The sequence below is a fragment of the Pyrenophora tritici-repentis genome, chromosome 10, assembly GCF_003171515.1.
Source record: "Pyrenophora tritici-repentis strain M4 chromosome 10, whole genome shotgun sequence".
Lineage (NCBI taxonomy): Eukaryota > Fungi > Ascomycota > Dothideomycetes > Pleosporales > Pleosporaceae > Pyrenophora > Pyrenophora tritici-repentis.
The window spans coordinates 3481996-3502923 of NC_089399.1; the positions used below are offsets into that span (position 1 = coordinate 3481996).

Below are 20928 nucleotides of genomic sequence, written 5' to 3' on the forward strand. Positions count from 1 at the left end.
TGGCTTTCGCACACCCGCCCTGGCACCCTGGTGTTAGGATACAACCCGAAACATTGTCCAGATAATTCGCCGAAAACCTTCGCGTCTCGAGTCTCCAGGTATGCCTTTTTTGTTGTTTTGGTGTTTCGGGTGTACAGCGAACCATTTCCGCATTGTTGTTATTGGCGCGGTGCCACGGGCTTTTCAGGCAATAGTATGCTGCCACCAAGAATTGTAAAAGCTCTACGCCGTTGCAAAATTTCGAGGACTTTGTGTATGGTGGCGCCAAGTTGGAGGGGTATGAAAGTGGATGTCGTGGAGCTCGAAGCAAATCGACTGTGAGCATGCTCAACTAGTGACGCTTAGGTAGCAATGGTAGATTCTTCACTTCTTTGTCTACTGTTGTCCTATGTTCCCTTGCAAGAGTTTGTAAGCATGCCTATGTCCGTCTGTCACCCTGGCCTTGGTTGTACCTTTGATCGCGTCGCCGCTAGACCGTTGCTTCATGGTATGGTATGCTGGCGATGATGCTGCAGCGTGCGTCGTCGCCGTTCGGGTACCGTAGGGTCTGAGTATGAGGTTGCCTGGGAGAGATGGGTAGTGAAGGGGTTGGTGGTTGGGATCATGACAATCTTGTTGCAGAGATGGGGATCTCTGGTGTTGCGGAGGACACAGCGGAGGCCATGCAACTTGAGATCAGCCACGCCGCCGTCTTGATCTGCCTGTTGATCTCCCTGCAAGCATGATGCAGCTCTCTGCCAAGCACAGAGAGAGACGAGTCTATCTTCTGAAATCATGACAAAGTCTGTAGGGGGGCACCAGGTGTTCCAGAAAGGGCTGCAGAGGCCACACAGTCTGAGATTGGTTATGTCGCCAGCCACATCGCTGTGTTGTTACATTTAGAAGCATCAGGGGCTTGTGGGCATGGTGTTGCTAATGACTAGAACTTCATGTGCCCATAAAGCTTTCTGGTGTACTTCTCATGCCGCAGCCTTGAGTTGTTTTGCTCTCTGCCTCGTCTCTGTCTCAAAAGCTTCCAGATTTGTGCAGGCATAGTTCTTGTGCTACTGGACTACAATGGCAGCCAGGGAGGCTTTTCTATACAAGATATACTTCGTTCATCTTCCCATACAGCTCATTATGGTCTGAAGGCGTCTCACCAAGCGTAGGGCTTGGCACAGGCCATGGTGGTGAGGCAGCTCTGGGGCACCATCTCACTAGCGTCACGGCCAGAGAAGTTGAAAATCAGCAACCCACAACAGAAATAAGAGGCTGCAGTAAGTCGTGAGGAGATTCATAGAGTATATAGCTATCTAAAGATGCAATTCTGAACCTCCTATATCTTTCCCTGGTGTTGCAGTGGCTCAGTGGGTGTTGTACCGTGCTGCGGCCAACAGCCTAGACCCCTGTCTTTCCTTCTCTGTCTCTCTTTCTTCCCCACAATGACACTTCTGGCGAGAAACTCGTCGTCACCTCCGCTATCTCTCACAGGGGCCACGCCATATAAGCAATCTTTTACCCCACCTACTTTCTCTCTTCTACTTCCCACTTACACCCAGCCCCGCCGCCCAAAATTGTCTTCTAATTGCCTTTTCTCATAGCCACAAGAGCTTCTTACTTCTATCCACACCCTCCGCTACAGCCGTTCACTGCTGCAACGTATCTGCTCGATCTTTCGCCGGTCAGCTGCCAACTTTGGCACTGACATTGACAGCTTTGCCCCTTCCTCGCCCCGCCTCTGTATTTGGCTAACAACACGAGCCAGATATTCTACTCACTGCGGCGAGTCATATTCTACCTCACGGTCTCCAGGCGGCAGCAACTTCGCTGGCCCAGGCTGTCGCTCGTCGAGTGGCTACCCCGCTTTGGCAGGCCAGGCAGACTCTTGTAAGTACCTTTGACACAGGCTCAAACCCATCCTGCTCTCAGCTACTACTACAATTCCTTTGTCGTAGTGCTTCGGTAGCTAACAGTTCACCTCCAGCTGTCACTGTCGCCCCCATTTGACCGCGTCGAGTGGGCTGCTTCAGTAACGCAAAAGCCAGTCCGACAGCTTTTGAGTTGCTTCTGAGGCTATTCATCATTAAGTGTCATCCTCTCTCATCTCTGCTCCTTGACTGACTACCAAGTACAGCTACTCGACTGGCCTTGGCCTCTCATCCCCACCTTCGATCGACTTCCACACATCCGCACATCCGCACACCCGTCCAACATACTACGTCTTCGTTCTATCTCACTAAATCACCATCACAACAAGCATGCGTGGCATGGCTGGCAAGTACCCCCTTCTATCTTCCGTTTTTCCTTGACTGACACACCATCGCAGCAGGTCACATCAACACTGTCACATCTTCCATGGTGTGACTCAGTGTCCACAACACGTACGTATACCCAGCCCCTCATTGATCTAACACATTGCAGTGCGGGAGGCAAAATCTGACTCTGGGTCCCCGTCCCCGCCTCCTGGTAACGTCAGCCTCGCAAGAGGTTGACGGCAGACAGAGCTCCAGTATACACGACAGGTCACAACTGGGATCTACTGTTGCCAACTGCAAGAGAGCCAGAACAGTGCGCAAGGCACAAAGCTCGCCGACGATGCCTCTGCCTACATTCATCACTTTAAGGAGCGCGCTGTCGCCGAGCGAGAGTTCCGGATCAAGAACCTTGTGCAAAGCAAACCGAGTTGATCTACCAGGTAGGTACCTATACCTACCCCTAAATTCGGACACGCAGCTAACAAATCATGTAGTAATTATGGTAGAGTGCTCAGCTTCAAGCGCATCACTTACGTTGTTCTCGACGAAGCTGGTCGCATGTTCGACATGGGCTTTGAGCGTCAATCTTGATTTCTTGCCGACATCCGCCCCGATCGTCAGACCATTCTGTTTTCAGCCACGATGCCGAAGAACATGCATGATTTGGCGAAAAAGGCGTTGAAGGACCCACCCTCGTACACGAGGTAACAACAGAATGATCCTTCCGCGACGCTAAGGCTTCTCACAGTCGCAAGGGCGATGACAAGAAAGATACTGAAGAAGATGCAAAAGCTGCGAAGGAGCTTGTGGGACTGAAAGAGGATGACACGTCCTTACTTCCTGTACCCAAGAACTTAACGCGCAACGAGACCGTTGATTGGGAAGAAGTCACTTGAGCGGTCTCGTGGATTCGAATTGCCTGGTACATTCCAGCCAATGCTGATCTCTCAGCTATTCTGGGAGCAGTCTGGACCCTGGGAGCAGATTGCTGTTCAACATATCACCAAAGTCTCATACCAGGGTCCAGACTGGTCATAACCCTGTTGTTGCCAGCGACAATTTCGCCTGACATTAACAATGTCAATAGACAGCAGCAACCCCCAGCTGACCACCGGGCCCCTCGTGCACGAGGGCCAACGGCGCAAAGCTGGTTGCTACTCCACGAATGGGATTGCAAGAGTTGGAAAATATCTTTAATTTCCCTACAAGATCATTTCCTTGTTGAGCAGGTTTTTTATACGCGCTGCCGATGGGGACACATCCAACAACAAACAATCGCTTGCAGGGGCAGGTGATAAGGAGCTCTATGGCGAAAACAGCGGCGACTACGTCAGCTCCATCGCCGTCGACGACGCAGACGACGACATGGAGGATGTCCAGCTTAACGGCCGAAGCCTAGTAATAACAAGCACAAGGCAACATCAGGAGTCCGCTTCGTTCTCAATCATATGTATCTCCCCTCATCATCTCCTCTATATCGAAGCATAGTTACTAACAAGTCGCAGATCAACGAGGCTATCATGAAGAAGGTGCTCGAGTGGTGCGAACACCACCGCAACGAAAGATCAAAGATCGTGGTGGTGTTGAGACCACCCTCGGTCTTATCAAGAACTTGAAGATTCCTTCTCCTACTACCACACCTCCTCCCACGGACAAGGACATCCTCTTCCATGCCTATCTCATCCATCTTGTCCCGTCTGAGATGTGGAACAACGGCTCTGGCAAAGAGTCTGAGCGTTTCCTTGCTGCTCTTTGGAGCTACCGTCACTAGCTGGAAGAGCAATGAGGGCAAGACGGAACGGAACACCTATGGTGGTTGAGCAACGCTGCTGACCTGACTGGCAAGAAGCCAGTGGGAGGTGGTATTCCCGTTGTGTTCCCAGTACGTTCCGATGATACTGGAACAATTGAATCTGTTCCACAGAAGAGCCCAATGTTACTCTTAAGTCGAGCGTTCTTCACCCGCAGTTGAGGAAATCAAAGCCCCCGAGGCAGCTGCACCAGCCCGATCACGTTGGGATGCCACTGCGGTAGCCCTCTGCTGGGGACGACCTGGGTGCTATATGGCTTCTGCAAGCATCAACTGTTTTATGGGTGCCAAACGGGCATCTGGATGGACGATCTGCCCACCAGGACACTGGAGATTGACGAGCAAAACATCGGCTCATCGGAGATGTTTCGCTCGCAAAGGCAATTATGAGGATGAAGACTGGCGAGACCAACGTTTACATTCGAGGTCTGCTTCCTGAGACCATTCACTAGGTGCTCCACAAAGTCGAACCTGTGAGAAACTCTCCTGTTGGATGAGTAGTGCTAGAGAATGTGAGTATCCCCACTACCTTATTCATTGTCAGCACTCGCTAACCTTTCACAGAAAACCTTTTTCCATACTCAGTATCCTTGATTGCGTATGTGATGTGTGATATGGCAGTGTTCGACGATCAGCTCCTTATTCTTCTTCTTGGTCTTTTGGTAAGTACCATCTCTTCCTCTATTAGATTCCACAGCTAACACTTTGGCAATATTCCCTGGGTATTTGGCAAGCACCATTTTGGCATGTGCGATACAGCATGGCAGCACCCCTCGTCAGCTTTAACACCAAAGGTCAGGATCTGGACCTGGCGGTATCTCGACCACTGTCTCCGGCAACGATTTGATGAAGGTCACTTCTTCATACTCAGGTAGAATTCGCCTTCGGACGCGCTGTAAGTACATCCGACCAGTTGCTCGAAGACAATGGCCCCCACTGACTTTGGATATGTATCTTGCGCGTCGCGCTCCCCTTTCCCATCGCTGTAAGTACTTCCGACCAATTGCTCGAGATCAGAGGCACATCACTGACGATCTTTATCCATGCCTGCTCGCCTGGTTTTCCCGCGTATACGACTTCAGCCTTTTTGACTGGCTCTCCTTGGTTTCCTCGCACCATCCATCCAAGCACCCGCCTGCATTGCATCACCCACCACCGTCTGCTCGTCAGGCTCGATCACGTACCTGAATCCGCCTCTGGCAGAGAAATGATTGTATCTTTGGAACGGCCATCCACAACGACCAATAAAATACTGTGAGTGTCTTTCTTTTGACCAGTAGCCCCGAGTCCTTGTCCTCCACCTCATCAGAACTTCGCTGTCTTCTCCTGCAGATTTTACCATCCTTCTTCTCCGCTACCCACCGCGAGCATCCAAAACGGACAGACTACGTTGTGAGTATCCTTCTTTTGACCAACATCCCCGAGTCCTTGTCCTCTATCTCATCAGAACTTCGCTGTCTTTTCATTCCAGATCCTATTTACCCACCTTTCTTCTCCGTCACCGAACCCGAGCGTCCGCAACGGACAAAACTATATTGTGAGTTCCTTCATTTGACCAGTAGTCCCGATTCCTTGTTTTCTTCCTCATCAGAACTTCGCTGTCTTCTTACGGATCCTGCCAAACTTGGCTGTCCCTGTCCCAAGAGAAACACAACCAGGGAGTTGCGTTTACCCGAGACCACTGCCACATAGTGACGTCTCACAGAACGACTCCCGAGATGAGTGGCTGCCAAATACCTAGGGTCCAGCGAGGTTTTCTAGCTTCTCTCCTCGTGTCCGATCGTTTCTGCTCTGCGGACTTCGCGACGACATACTGGACAACCTGGGTGCCGGCGGCGTGGATTTCATGCCTAGCTTTCCGCCTTCGGGCCATGGAATGTTTGGTCTCTTCTCATCCATACATTCATATAACTTTTGGATACGGTCAGGAGTTTGATGGAACTCTGCTGCTGCACTTCGATTCCGCGAGGAGATCTTGAGCGACGGCTTCACCTTGGGTGGCCTCGTGCTTCGGAGGCGAGGTCACTCCCCGGTACGTAACTTTTTTCCTGACCATTTGCCTTTCCCCTTCACTTACCTTCCCCTCCCTCTTCAACGTTCGAACACTTGTAACGCGCGGTGAAACAGGTATCTTCTCTCCTCCTCGCCTCCCCCGCCCTTTCCCTCCCAGCTGTTCGCAACAGCAACTTGACGGTAAATACCTTGCCACCCTCGAAACGGACATACTGCTAACCGTACGGCTTCCCATTATCCATAATGGGAGACATCTCCACGCTCATCTCCTTCGCAAGTGCGCACTGCGAGCCGCTCGAAGGTAAGTACCTCGCTCCCTTTGAAACAACATCATCCTAACCGCACTCCTCCTCTTTTGAATCTTCTTCTTCTTTTCGCATTTGTCGTATTGGCCTGGGCAGGTCGATGCTGAAAGCTTCGCGCTATTCACGACAACATGTATCCGCCAGTCTCATACATCCGATGCCGTTCACTCCTCGCATAAGCCGTCTTTGCCTCTAACAGCCTCCGCGAAATGCTCGACGGTAAGCACTTCGCTCTTTTTTTGAGACAATATCACCCTAACCGCGGGTATACCCACAAAACATGGTTACTTCCCCGGCTCCGGCTCCTTTGCGTCTACTTCGCCCGTCTCAACGACTATTCCGGTGGTAAGTACAGCGAAACCCTTGAGACAGCAATATTCTAATCATTCGGCGTCCCATACTCGCAATCAACCTTTCCGCTTCCGACTATTCTCATTGCGGCCATCATTCGACACTTGGCTGCAAGCTTGGCTTTGATGGTCGCGCGGCTCATTTTGTTATGGGAGATATAGGAGATGGATTCTTTGGTGTGCGTGCTAAGATTTTCATCTCCTTTATAGTACCACTGTACCCATCCTTGGCGCACTAAATTGAAGAACCATCGATTACATGATCTTGAAGAGAGCTCTACCGAGTTTTCTCACTCTTGTATCCCATCGCCCGACGATACGTACTTCGGTACCCTCGCGGCAGTTGCATACTAACCGCTTGTCTTTGCTCATCTCCTTCACAACCGTCTCAACACCTTGGCGGTAAGTACCTTGCATCCCTCGAACGAGCACTATATTAACCGCATGTCGTCGCTTATACCTTGCGACTCGACTGACGAGATTTGACGGTAAGCAACACGACTCCTCCGAAGCATCACCATACTAACCGCATGGTGCCTCCTGCTTCCGACATGAGTTCCTTGACTGCTGCGAAACTTGACGGTAAGTACATTGTCACCTTCAAGACAACATCATCCTAACCGCATACACCCTGCCTATCATGTGCGTGATTTTCTGGACGATTGAATCGTTCTGCAACTGAGAGGTGTCGTCCGGGGTGGAAGTGCTTCGCTGGGAAGTCGCACCTCTGGTATCCGATGCAAGAGATTAGTACTTCCTGTTCCTACTGCCAGCTTCGACACTGTCAGGTGTTCAGTCTCGTCTCACGCGGAAATCGCCTGGGCTAGCGGTAGCCAAGTTAATGTCAGCTCATTTCTTCATATTAGCTCAGGCGCACTCGATGACATTGCGACAGGTATCATCCCGAAGCCTGCAACTGGATCGGCACCCTGAAGATCCATTTCGACGTCCTTCTATTTGTGGCGACAGCATCCATCCTCTCGAGCTTGCGACTTGGTGTTGCGGATTGTTCCAATGTCGTCTTTGATGCAGGGCCTAAGCCTGTGGTGTCGATTACCTGTCAATTCAACGAATGCGCGAATAGACGACATACCAGATAAATGCGCGACCAACGACATGTCTTCACGGCATTCAAGATATCGTAAGAAAAACACATCCCAAGGCTGCTTCAAAGCATTGACGCAAGGCGTCTCACAGTGGTCAGCAGGTGGTGTAATCGGTGCCCCATCGTATCGAAGGCAAGTAAGTTCATCGCCTCACCTCACTGACCCTATACAGTATATGCATCCAATGACTGTTGAAGCCCCCAGAACTGCCTACGTCATCTCAAAAGGCATTTTGATGTTTCTGGATGTGTCACATGCAAGTTTGCTGCCTTGTTTGCGCGCACGCGACAAGATCGCCCGCCACACACCACAACGACATATCGCCTTATATATACACTACAATTGAACCAGTCTTCGCCTCCGGGCAATTGATCAATGAAAAGATACAGAGAAGATTATCATTGCCCCTGCACTAAGGATGACACGCTCAATCATAGAGATGCACTATTTTCTTGGTGTTTTTTTGGGCTAGACTTTGGATAGTGAGTGGTTCGAACACCAGCCATGAAAGTAGGGCGAACGTTGACGACGTGTGAGTCTTGTTCTTTTTGCTTCCGATGGTCACGTATTTGGGATTGTGCTGACTTGGTGGCTGTTCTATGCATTCACTGCCGTGCAGCTGCGCTGGCGCAGCTGCAGACTCCAGAATGTTCGATGACCGCGACCTTGGTTTTCTGGAAGACTCATCGATGTTTGCAGAGTTGCTACATACTGTGGAGCTCTGGAGACTACATCGAGCCAACATACGACCGTCGTCTTTGTTTTGAGGTGGTATGGAGGTCCACATACCGCCACGTGACTCTCTTCAAGACCACGAAGATACCAGTAAGGTCTGCACATATTTCTTTTATTCCTGCGCTCCTCCTCATTTCCTACGATACCCTCGACATCTGTATAATTTTTTATCTCCAATCTTTTTTCCCACTCCCGGGTTTTCCTACCAAATCCCCCATTTGGGCAGCACATGAGGGACTAGCTGCCGCAAGGCCATAGCCTTTCCCAGACTGCACGCTGCCTAGAGTAAAACGAATGCATGCCTCTCCGTCAAGAACAAGGACATGACATCCTTTTACCAGCTCTTTTTGCCAACATGCACCGTACACAGCATATGTTCAAGACAAGGCGATGTAGGACGCAAGGATATGCCGTGGCCCCGCTGCGTGGACGGACGTTTCCATCGTGGCTACCGGATTTCCTTGCTCCGACATTTGTTATAGTAATTTAAATGGGTTTTGGAGTCTGTCGTTTTGAGCTTCCCTATTCCGTTCCTGCATGCCGTTCGCGTGTCATCCTTAGTGCAGGGGCCATGCTAATCACTAGATGACATGATTGTGGGAAGATGACAGTTGTACAGCTGAAATCTGGAGAAGTCTAATTATTCAAGACTTGAAAGCATGAGTGAGCCTTCGAAAGCATGAGAGAAATCATGCAGCACACGATTGACCCACACGACAGCTGCAGCCACGGAAGACGACTACAACACCTAGAGGACCGGATTGACCCTCACAGCGCATGCCCGCATGTCCCGCACTTGGAAGGAAACGAAGAGATGAAGCTGCTCAAAATCCGCGACGCCGCCAAAGTGATGACGATGGGACCTCAATGAGCTCTGATTGGTTGGCGAACATGGTGCCGCAGAACTTCCGCTTCAACGCTCAAGTCATACTGTTCGACACTACCACCATTGACGCCGGCACTCCACACAATTGCGCGTCGCAATGGCGAAGAAAGGTATATTAACACTCTCTGCTTTCACAGTCTGCTGTGGCGCACCGTGCAGCGCCGTTTGTCAACGGCCACATGCCCCTCCACTGTCCCCGACAACGTGCGCTGACAGCGGTACCTTACAGCAAAGTCCCGTACCATCATGGTACGCCTCATATCAATGGCCATGACGGGCTACTACCGAACGATGCAAAGACCGCGTGCGCATCAACCTCTGAGTATGCTGAAATACGACCCCATCGGTACGACTCCTTCGCTCCTTCCGTTTCCACAGCCACCAAGCATCGCGCCTGCCTCCACAACCCAAACCCTAATTTGACCACATGAAGAGCCGAGAATGGTATCGTGGGGGCTATGATGGACCGTCACAGTCGCAGTGTCATCGCTGACAAGCATGCAGTGCGAAAACAGGTACTTTTCCTGGAAGCGAAACGCGGCAAGAAATGATCCGCCCACTATCCACGAAACGAGCGCATACGACACCATCAAATTCGGCGATCGACGAACGTACCAGCGGAAAGTTACAAGACATGTGAGACGGACATTATCTACCGCACAAGGAACGGGACGTGACAGACACAATGTCCGTTCGGCAGCCGATCACAGGCCGTTGCGCGATTCGCGTCACTGTACGAAAATGTACTATACTGTCAGCATGACCCGGCGTTATATACCGTTCAAAGTAATCACCAGACACTGCGTCTGCGAATCATGTCCGGCGCTTCTCCTACCGCTACAGTGATGCTTTTCTTTATCAAATCCCTGTCGCATGCTTAGGACTAAACAGCCTAGTTTTCTTGCGCCGGCAAACGTATGAGGAGATCTGCCTAGTATGGCTACTGTGGGGCATTGAACTCTGCACATTTGACGGATATCTAGAAGACGGTAAGACATCGATTCTGGGGACGTGATGTAACGAAGGCCGAAGTTCAGGGCTCGCGCACAACACTCGTCCCCGTGACTGGTGAAAGGATTTACAAAGAAAGATACCTGGCTCCACCCATCAGTGCTATAACTAGCTATGGAGGTCTTAGTAATCACCAACCACCGACCAGACAATAATCGGTTTCGAGATTACCCAGTAACCCCCCATCACTGAACTTGAGTTGACTACAATCGACAACAGTACGCATTAACATTGTGGCTAAGTCTGACTGTACTAGTCTGTTGGCCTTGCAAATACCAGCACCGAGTAATCCTACTTCAAACCGACTGCCGAGAGTCCCCACCCACATGACCACATCATTCCCCAACTCTGTTCGCCGTACCGACAAGAAAGGTCGCCTCGAAGACGTCAGTAGCAAGCCAACGCATTCGTCAAAGTTCTGCCACGGCAAGGAACACGCCCGTTTCCAGCACCAAGGTAATGGGATTTGCTCTCTCGCTTAATCAGGGCACACGTTCTGCTTCGCTCCTCGTTAGTGTTCTTTGACTACTCGCCGTTTACCTGCCTGGTTTTGGACGAGAGTCTCTTTGTTGCCCGTCTCGTGGGTCGAGCGTCTACCCGCTTTCGCCCCCGTGGACTTTAAGCGAGTCGGCGATATTCTTAGGTCCTTCCATACAACATCAATCTTGTGATATTTGCTTCAGTCGTACGATGAGATATTGGGTCCTCGGATATGTACACGCATGTGGTTGTCGCTCTGATTCTGGTAATGTCAGCGAAGGCGACGACTGTTTGCAGCGTTGGTCATGGCTCTCGGTCACACTCGGCCATTTTATTGGTCCTCTTTGCTCACGTCCAGCCATACTTGGCATGTTCCGTTGAGGCTCCAGAACACAGGCTGAGGTTCTACAGTCCCTTATCGGTGAAGTCAGGCATCTGGCGAACAAGCCCATGCATCGCGATTCTTTCTAGATACCGATGTTTCTATCGCCGACTGAACATGGTGTATTCCATCCCCGCTGAAGGAGTCATGAGATGACGGCCATGATAAGAAAGGTTCAACGGGAATGGCGCATAAAAGCCTCAAGCCATCTGGGTGACTTGCCAACCGAAGCAACAGTATCTCCGAAGCAACAGTATCTTCAACCTCGGAAACTGATCAAAGACCAACATGTATTCTATCTTGGCAGCAACCGTTGCCGTGGCAGTGATCGCCTACCTCATCTTACAAGTCCTGCTACATGGCACTCAGAGCAAGGAAGAACCATGTTTATTGGAGACTAGAGTCCCGTTCTTCGACTCGGCTATTGGTATCCTACGCCACGGAGCTGGCTATCTCAGCGTTATACGGTAAGCTATCTTATTGGATGACCCTCCGAGAATGCTCACACTAATGGTTGGCAGGAGCAAACATGGAATGCCAATACTTACGCTGAGGATGCCTTTCCAGAGGCTATATGTCGTCTATACACCTAGCCTGATCCGAACAATTCAGAGCAAAGCGAACGCTACTATACTCGTGCCAAATCTTCTGGACTTCGGTATGCTATTCAGCGGGTTGAACAAGAACTCACAAAAGATGTTACGAAAAGCATTCAAGTCGGAAGGCAATGGATTTACTACCAGCGTTCACAAATACCTTTTGTCTGGCTCGCCTCTTAATGCTGCGACTCGATCAGCAGTTGATCGACTGAGCGCTAGCCTGCCCAACGACTTTTTTGATGGACGTGAAGATGGCTTAATGGCATTAGTTCAGCATCAGCTCACGCTTGCAATGACTGGATCAATATATGGACCCGAGAACCCTTATGATGACCCAGACATTGAAACTAGCTGGCGGTAAGTCTTTTTGTGGCAGACCGGCAGACTGCTATACTATCCGAGGCGATGAACATTGGCTGACAGCAAGAAGGAAGTTCGTACCCGGCATCAAGCACCTTTTGTACAGTCCCTTCCCGTTCTTAACGGCACGCAAAGCGATGCGCGCGAGAAGTCGGGTTATCGCCGCTTTCCGAAAGTACTTTGCAAAAGGTGGTCACCTGGAAGCGTTTCCAATGGTCGCTGAGATGCATCGCATGAACATGGGCCATGGCCTCTCTTCAGATGAAGCGGCCAAGATGGAGATGGCAACCTCGCTTGCTATGCTCAGCAGTGGCGCCGTAACCGTGTTCTGGCTCATATTCCACATCCTTTCCAACGAAAATGCCGTACGAATCATTCGCGAGGAGCTGCATGCCGTTGCAAGTGACGAGTCCGAGACAAGCGATACGGCCCCTAAGACGCGAGTTTTCAAACTCAACAGCATCAAAGAACAATGTCCTACTCTTGTGGCAATGCTCCACGAGACCCTACGCTACCACAGCACTGTCATCAACATAAAGCAGGTTCAGCAGGACACGAAGCTAGCCGACCAATACCTCTTTAAGAAGGACGCTGTTATCATGATACCGGGCCAAAGCATTCACCACAACACCGACATCTGGGGTTCAAGCGCAATCGTATTCGACCATACCCGCTTTCTCTCCGCATCTTTCAAGAAGAATCTTGCCAGTACATCAGCATTTCGACCTTTCGGGGCTGGTGCAACCATGTGTCCAGGTCGTCATTTCTCTACCAATGTGATCCTCAGCTTAGTCGCAATGGTTGTACTGCAGTATGACGTTTTGCCGGCAGCCGGACAGTGGGCAGCTCCGACGAAGCGCAATGCAGATTTGTGGAACGCGATGCCGAAGCCGGACTGGGATGTGAATGTCAAGTTGGTGAAGAGGGCAGAGGAGAAGACTGAGTGGAAGTTCGTCTGGGATGATACGATGCAAGTATAAAAGTGTTGAGATTCAAGTGCTTACTACTTATTGCTACCTTGTTTCTATATCACGGACTTCTGAAAGTCCGTTAGCGAGTGGGTTGTTTTCATAATCCTCCGTGTAGTTGGCTTCCTTTTTGAGTGCACACGTACACATACGAAAATGACAGCAGAAAACATGCTAATACCTCCTGTATCCCCGTCGCTTCCAGCACGATGCCGTGTCTAACCTGTAGCCGACCAACAGCACCAACGTTGCGATAAAGATGCGTGCGGACCTGCCGACCTAAGCTAGCGCGGGTACCAAAGTGGTCCTGCCGCGTGGGGCAGGTTAGGACGCCAGCCACTTCCCCTCTTTCCGGTCCCCCTACGACACGCCTCACCACTCCAACCTCCGAATCCGACCCATATCTCAGTGTTACGCCCAGATAATGACGTTTATAAGCTTCACTAACCTCGGCGCGAAGCGCGGCGAATCTTGGCCGAGAAGCTTGCATATCGAGCTTCTTGTTCGGGTAAAGCGCTGCTAGAGCTGCATGCACGACATGCTAGGACCTTACTGACGGCTCTCACTATGGCCGGTGAACAAAGTCACTGAGAGACAGTAAATCTCGTTTCCATGGTCACGGCCGTGAGGCTGGAGGCTCATCAGAGTCAGGGGGGTTGCGGCTGTGAAACCTCCATTCCACGCGATTTTGGTATGCAGTGCATGTATCGCAAATCAGCACCGGACAGCAAGTTCCACAACCTTTATGCCGGTGACGTACGACACATGTTCTACCAAACTTTAGGTATTGATCCCAGCGTATCAGCGCTAAGATCTTCAGCCATATTCTCCCGACCAATTGGCGTAATCATCCTTATTTCCAGTTGCCTGATGCAGATTAATTTATTTTACCGTGGCACACGGTTCACGGCCTGGCGACCATGTACCCTGACGTTGAGTCCGTAGTCCAACCATGCGAGGAACATGATTAGGAAAAGACGAAGGCTGTGCTGCTTGTCTAGCTTCGCACTAAGATGGCTATATAAACACTTGGAGCCGCTTGTTGACTGCGCAAGCCATAGCTGAAGCCTTGGTTATCTCTTCTGCACGACAAGCTTTTTGCACCATGGCGCGCTTCACTCAAATTGCTGCCCTCTTGGCGGCTGCGACGCTTAGCAGCGCTCGTACGCCTTTCATCAAGGAGCGTCAGGTACCCGCTGACCCTACTGGCGTCACGACCATCACCTCCGCCCAGGGTGCTCAGATTAGGTACAAGCAGCCCGGAAAGGCTGGAGTGTGTGAAACCACCCCAGGTGTCGATGACTATGCCGGATATATCAGCCTGAACCCGACGACCAACATGTTCTTCTGGTTCTTCGAGGCTCGCGAGAACCCCACTGAAAAGCCATTGGTATGTCATGTCTCACCCTAGCCTTCTGCCGCTCTCACTAACCACTCCTAGACATTGTGGCTGAACGGTGGACCGGGAAGTGACTCCCTAATCGGTCTCTTCCAGGAACATGGCCCATGCAATGTTACAGAGGATCTCAAGACGCAGTTGAACCCCTACTCATGGAACGAGCATAGCAACATGCTCTATCTGTCACAGCCCGTGGGTGTCGGTTTCTCATACGAGACTACCGAGACCGACAGCGACGGTAGATACTCGCTTGTCGACCCAGACACGGCAAACACCACCGACTTTGCAGCGGTTGGTGCGTGGCACATCCTCCAGGCTTTTTTGGAGCTGAGCCCTCAGCTCGACCCGGATATCACCAACTTCACATTCAATCTGTGGACTGAGAGGTAAGTCGCCCCATCAAATCAAGTTGAGTCAGCAGATGGCTAATGAATCGAATAGCTACGGTGGACATTACGGCCCGGGTTTCTACAACTACTTCTACCAGCAAAACGAGAAGATCCGCAATGGCTCAGCTGCTGGTGTCGAAGTACAGATGGATACTCTCGGTATAATCAACGGTATCGTTGATGAGCAGATCCAAGCTCCTTACTACCCCGAGTTTGCTGTCAACAACACCTACGGCATCAAGTCAATCAACGACACCATTTACACCTTCATGAAGCAGGCCTACTACATGCCCGAAGGTTGCCATGACCAAATTGAGTACTGCAGGCAATCTGATCGTACCACCGAAGATGGCTACCTTACTTGCTCATCTGCCACTAACCTGTGCCGTTCCCTGGTCGAAGAGCCCTACTACGCTTTCGGCGGCCGTGGTGTCTACGACATTCGCCACCCTTACGATGACCCGACACCACCAGACTACTTTGAGTACTTCCTCAACCTCGCCAGTACCCAGGAAGCAATCGGCGTCAACATCAACTACACCAGCACCAACGCCCCCAACGTATCACTTGGATTCCAACAAACCGGCGACTTTGTCTTCCCCAACTTCATCGAAGACCTCGAGGAGATCCTCGGCTACGGTGTCCGCGTCGCCATGCTCTACGGTGACGCCGACTACATCTGCAACTGGTTCGGTGGTGAAGCTGTCTCCCTAGCCGTCAACTACACCGACTCGGAAGCTTTCCGCGCAGCCGGCTACACGCCTTTCCTCGTTGACGGCGTTGAGTACGGTGAGGTCCGCGAGTACGGCAACTTCTCTTTCACCAGGATCTACGAGGCTGGTCACGAGGTGCCATACTACCAGCCAGTTGCTAGCTTGGAACACTTTAAGCGTGTGCTAGATCATGTCATCATTTCCGATGGCAGCAAGGTTGTTACCGATGATTACAGCACAAATGGAACGGCAAAGGCGACGCATACAGAGCCTTATGTGCCGCTGCCCCCGCCTACGGCGACACCTAGCTCGAATGCTACCGCAAATATGCTGAGGTTCAGGAGGGACTCGTACTAGAGTCTTGAAGGGGTGGCATGTAGATAGCTAATACGCCGTGTTTTTACATCTGCACGTCGTCTAATCTAATGAGCTTACATCATACGTTCCATACTTTCCAATCTTCTCATGTGCGAAAGGACCCTCGCCGTATGCCGTGATGAATCCATTCACAACTTCTTTGTTGTACTTTAGTCGAAGATATCTCATGTGATGCATCAGGCCTCCATGTGGACGCCTTTTCAAATGTCTGCCTGTCTGCCCCTTCCGTAGCATCACGGTCTAGTCCCAATGTGGCTAGCGGCCATAGCGATACTAGCCTTATATGGACGCAGGTTCTCCCTCGCCACAAATGATTTCGACTACTTCCTTCGACGCACATTTCTCTCATATGCTATGCGAAAGTTGCCGAGACCCTGCCCAGTGGGTTATCGGCACATGGGGCGTTGCTGTCTCTGATTGACTGGACGGGTAGTGTCAAGATGCAGACCACAAAGCTTGCTTTCCGCCCCCACTGCACAGCCATGACCGGCAATGCAGCAATGGCAGTGCATACAACGCCTCTTTTCTTTTTTGTGACAAGGTGTGTGTGGCACAGCTTATGGTTCATGGACGCCTAGCTCTCACATCGCATTTAAGACGAATACCCGCCCATGGCCGTTGCAGGACCAAACTTCGGATAATGTAAGATTTTTTGGCGTCTGCCCATCCTTCACGCTATGAATCCATGTCGCGCGGATGTCCCGCACCGACAACTGCCTCTTGAGACAAGTGGCAACTGGGATCCGGAAAATATTGAGCTCCTCCAGTCAAATGAGTAAGGTTGGCCGCGCCTCCCAACTGCAGCGCGATATTGACAATACCAGTCGACATGTCCCGACGGACAGGGATGTAGAACGAGAAAACTCCTATGAAGGAAGTCGGACCAACTCGCTACTGAGGTTGCCCAGCCCTGCCACGACGCAAACCCGAGAGCCGTCGCACGATGATGATGATTTTCTCCTTCCAGCGCGATCTGGACATCAGCACATGCGAACTAACCTAGATCGAAACCGTTTGAGTGGTTGGCGTACCGGTGCGCTTGTATCCTTGGCTGGCGCTCTTTTGGTCCTGGTTGTCAATCTGGGCATCACGATCTGGGTGCGAGCCGACCCTCGAAACGAGATACGCGGTGCCGTAGGTACCATGTACCGCGGCGATTGTGCGAAAACAAGAAGTATTAATATATGGGTTCACCTGCTTGTAAATGTAGGTCTACGATACATGATCGTGGGATCGTCAGCTTACAGCGAATCCTAGAGCCTAAGCACGTTGCTATTGGCCGCTAGCAACTATTGCATGCAAGTACTTGTTGCACCCAATAGAGCAGAAGTCGACGAGGCACATGCCCGGCGCCACTGGCTGCATATCGGAGTTCCGAACCTACGAAACCTTTGGTACATCCGGAGAGATCGTGTTTTGATATATGTGATTCTGTTTATGTCTTCTGTACCGCTCCATCTTTTCTTCAATTCGGTCATCTTTACGCGTCTTCAGGCCAACGACTACGCCGTCTTGCCAACTACAGAGAACTGGATGAGTGGTGGGAACTACAACAACAGTCGCTTTCTCAATTCCAGCACAGAGAATGTGCACAGAATCACATCGGATTTCGAGCCTTACAGGGTAGATCTGAATGAACAAATCATGTCGTTGAACGGCACCATGATGGCCAAGTACAAGAAAGTCAGCATATCGCAGTGCTTTGATAGTTACGACGACCATTATGTTTCGTCAGTAGGTAATGTTTACTTGATACAGGCTGAGGCGACAGTGTGGCGTAATTCATCCACTTGGGATCTTCTACGTTTCGAATCAGGCGACTTCAAATGGGAGCCTCACACAAACGAATCCTGGTCAAACGACTCGAGCGACGACACATATCAAATCCAGGACTTCAACATATCACTACCCTTCTCAAGCAGTCCAGAGATATATCCATCAAATGGATGGCGCTGTCCTTCCCATGCAGCATCACCATGTGAGCAGCTCCCGATATCCAGTATTTGATCTAACTGTGGCTAATGTATTCATAATTCAAAGGTAATACAAACAATGAATATGAAGTACCACGCGATATATCCCAATGGACACCGTATCAGAGCAATCTCAAATACTGCCTTGTTGAACAGGTCACCGAGACCTGTGAGTTACAGTTCAGCTTTGCTATCGCCGCGTTGATAATCCTTGCAAATGCAGTCAAGGCCATCTGCATGGCTTTTACCGTCCGCATGTGTGGGAACCATGCAGCTCTGGTGACAATAGGCGACGCAATTGCGACTTTTCTGGATCACCCAGATCTGACTACGCAAGGACGATGCTTGCAAACACGTCGCCACGTCGAAATGTGGTGGAATTGGAATGAATGGGCTGCAAAAAGCCGAACCGATGGATATCAAAGAGACCTCAGAAAGTTCAAGCCGACAAGATTTATGTGGGCAATGGCGCCAAGCGAAAGGAGATGGGTCGCCACATATTGGGCGTGAGTGCGCTCAATGTCCCTGTATATACTAACTAATGTACATGACAGCTACGGTTTCCTCGTCGTTTTTAGTATTCCATGCATCGTTGGTTCACTCCGCGGCAAGCCCTCCGATCTTGGAGCATTATGGCGGACGGGCTTCGGCGCTATTCAAGGCAACAACCTTCTCAATATCCGTACTCCACTTCTACGCGGTGTGCTTCTCGCGAATATCCCACAAGCTCTCTTTTCATATCTGTATCTCGCCTTCAACGCACTCTACACAACCATGTTAGTTGCAGCAGAATGGTCAAGCTACGGTGTTGACCGCAAAACGCTCCGCGTTACAGCGCCAGCTGGCCAACAACGCAGCACCTACTGGCTCGGTCTCCCTTATCGTTACGCAATACCGATGACCATCACCTCGGGCCTCCTTCACTGGCTTGCGTCACAAAGCTTCTTCAAGGTGCAGATCGCGATCACCGATACCCATACAAGAGATATTGTGGGTGAGATCTCGACCTGCGGATATTCTCCCATCGCCATTATCTTGACTACTGTCTTAGCAAGTGTCATCGCTCTGGGAGGTGCTATATCGAGACGACTGTGGTATCCCGCTGGCATTCCGCTCGTGGGCAGCAACTCGGCGGCTATCAGTGCGGCTTGCCATGCGCCTCCGGAAGATGTAGATGCGAGTTTGCTGCCTGTGCAATGGGGTGCGGTTACACACGGAAGAGAGGACGGGAACGGGAACGAGAAAATTGGGCACTGTTGTTTCTCTAGTCTACCTGTTGAGACTCCCATCGCAGGGAGAATGTACATGTGAGCGTTTGAAATACACTCATTTCGCAAGCCGATCTCCTCCCTTCCACGAACAGTCCCCGTCCATCCCTCTTCCCACTCAATGCCCATCTAAAACTCTCTCTTAACATGCCAAAGCTCCCACGGCGCCTCCCACCCCAACAAAATCTTTACCGCCTCCCCGTACTCCTTGGTCTTCACAACCTCCTCAAAAAACTGCATCCCCTCCCACCCCCCTCGCCACAAAAAAACACCGACACTTACCCCCCCTCTATCCCCTCATGTTCCTGCTCCTCCATCACCCACCCATACCTCAACCCCCCATTTCCCCTCACAACCTTCATACAAATCTCGTTAAATTGCCTAAACTCACTCTCAATCTTCTCCTGAAACGCCTCATCAACCATCCCGCTCGGAAAATAAATCTGAACGTATTCCACCAGCGGACTCGCCATGGGGCCCTCGCTGCCAGACGCGAACGCAGAGACCGCCGAGGAGCCGGAGAGGGAGACATGGAAGAGCGATTTTGGTGTTCCCAGGGTGGAAAGGACGGTTTGTCGGTAGCTGGTTGCTTCGGGCGTGAATTCAGCGGCCGGATCGTGCCATTCCGATGTTAGCTGCAAGGCAGATTTGTCGGATGTGCGGGTGCCGAGAACGAAGTTTCCGGGCGCTTTTGCGTTTTTGAGCGAGGAGAGCGCCGTGTGTGCTGAGGCTTCCGCCTCCGAGGGCGAAGGGAGGGTGAAGGTGAGGATTTGGAGGATTGGCATTTTGTGACTTTTTTTTTTGTTTAATTGACTGGGAAGTGAATGATTGGGCAGTTTGGTAGGGGGCTGTCACTCCAGTTTAGTTGTTTAGGTATGTAGGAGAGGATACTTGAGCTTTCGTGCGTGCGAATAGGCTTGGTAAGCGAACGATGCGGCTGCAGGATCGAGACACTCAACAATCATGACATTTGTGGGTATACACTCGGCAATCACGCGCCGTAGGGAGGGTTCTTGATCCTTCGGTGCTGCTATCATTGGAGCGAAAAGAGCGGCTCGTCGTTCAAACGTGGAGACGGCTTTGCAAGCTCCACACATACACATCTATTTCGATATCAGGCGTCCAGGATAGCGGGGTAGGTTCGAGCGGGACGTGAGCCCTACAAAAGTGTACATAATCATAAACACCCGTGTTAATACCACCAATCGTACCTGGATATGCAGTATAAGCCGCATCTTCTGGCAAAACCCCCCACCCCGTCTCGAGGCACACGTCGCTAATCCGAATGCGGCAATCCATGCATACCGCCACTTTCAGCACAACAAAGCCCATCATGACGTACACCATGGCATTTAGGAACAAGCAAAATAGCTCAACGACGACATGGGCATCGTTTTGCACGGACAAGAAAAAAAACTAATAGTACAATGATTGCGAACACGAACACGAATCTCTCACCGGCGATCGGCAGCACGAGCAATATCAATGTCGTAGCAGATACTAGGGTAAAGCTTGTAGGTATTAAAACGCCATGAAATGCAACATTACAGACAGACCCCCACTCCACCC

General features: G+C 51.0%; 7 protein-coding genes across 7 annotated transcripts; 6 read left to right on the forward strand and 1 right to left on the reverse strand.

Moving 5' to 3' along the window:
* Positions 1–2876: 2876 nt before the first annotated feature.
* On the forward strand, positions 2877–3130 carry PtrM4_051660 (uncharacterized protein; the record flags this gene model as incomplete). The annotated part of the gene is made up of 2 exons (XM_001936939.1): positions 2877–2929; positions 2983–3130. The coding sequence occupies 2 exons, from the start codon at positions 2877–2879 to the stop codon at positions 3128–3130; spliced, it is 201 nt and encodes a 66-aa protein (XP_001936974.1).
* Positions 3131–3311: 181 nt separating this feature from the next.
* On the forward strand, positions 3312–4005 carry PtrM4_051670 (Skp1 domain containing protein; the record flags this gene model as incomplete). The annotated part of the gene is made up of 3 exons (XM_001936940.1): positions 3312–3384; positions 3520–3684; positions 3740–4005. 3 exons carry the CDS (start codon positions 3312–3314, stop codon positions 4003–4005), a joined length of 504 nt encoding a protein of 167 aa, XP_001936975.1.
* A 5531-nt stretch (positions 4006–9536) lies between these two features.
* PtrM4_051680 (RpmG, Ribosomal protein L33) lies at positions 9537–9990 on the forward strand (the record flags this gene model as incomplete). Its single annotated transcript, XM_066104921.1, has 3 exons — positions 9537–9549; positions 9669–9785; positions 9944–9990. The coding sequence occupies 3 exons, from the start codon at positions 9537–9539 to the stop codon at positions 9988–9990; spliced, it is 177 nt and encodes a 58-aa protein (XP_065959485.1).
* A 1982-nt stretch (positions 9991–11972) lies between these two features.
* PtrM4_051690 (uncharacterized protein) lies at positions 11973–13251 on the forward strand (the record flags this gene model as incomplete). The annotated part of the gene is made up of 2 exons (XM_066104922.1): positions 11973–12268; positions 12342–13251. 2 exons carry the CDS (start codon positions 11973–11975, stop codon positions 13249–13251), a joined length of 1206 nt encoding a protein of 401 aa, XP_065959486.1.
* Positions 13252–14344: 1093 nt separating this feature from the next.
* Positions 14345–16097, forward strand: PtrM4_051700 (Carboxypeptidase C (cathepsin A); the record flags this gene model as incomplete). Its single annotated transcript, XM_001936945.2, has 3 exons — positions 14345–14629; positions 14681–15024; positions 15080–16097. 3 exons carry the CDS (start codon positions 14345–14347, stop codon positions 16095–16097), a joined length of 1647 nt encoding a protein of 548 aa, XP_001936980.2.
* A 1458-nt stretch (positions 16098–17555) lies between these two features.
* On the forward strand, positions 17556–19402 carry PtrM4_051710 (uncharacterized protein; the record flags this gene model as incomplete). The annotated part of the gene is made up of 3 exons (XM_001936946.1): positions 17556–18096; positions 18159–18597; positions 18646–19402. The coding sequence occupies 3 exons, from the start codon at positions 17556–17558 to the stop codon at positions 19400–19402; spliced, it is 1737 nt and encodes a 578-aa protein (XP_001936981.1).
* Positions 19403–19637: 235 nt separating this feature from the next.
* PtrM4_051720 (uncharacterized protein) lies at positions 19638–20144 on the reverse strand (the record flags this gene model as incomplete). The annotated part of the gene is made up of 1 exon (XM_001936947.2): positions 19638–20144. One exon carries the CDS (start codon positions 20142–20144, stop codon positions 19638–19640), a length of 507 nt encoding a protein of 168 aa, XP_001936982.2.
* Between the last annotated feature and the right edge of the window lie 784 nt (positions 20145–20928).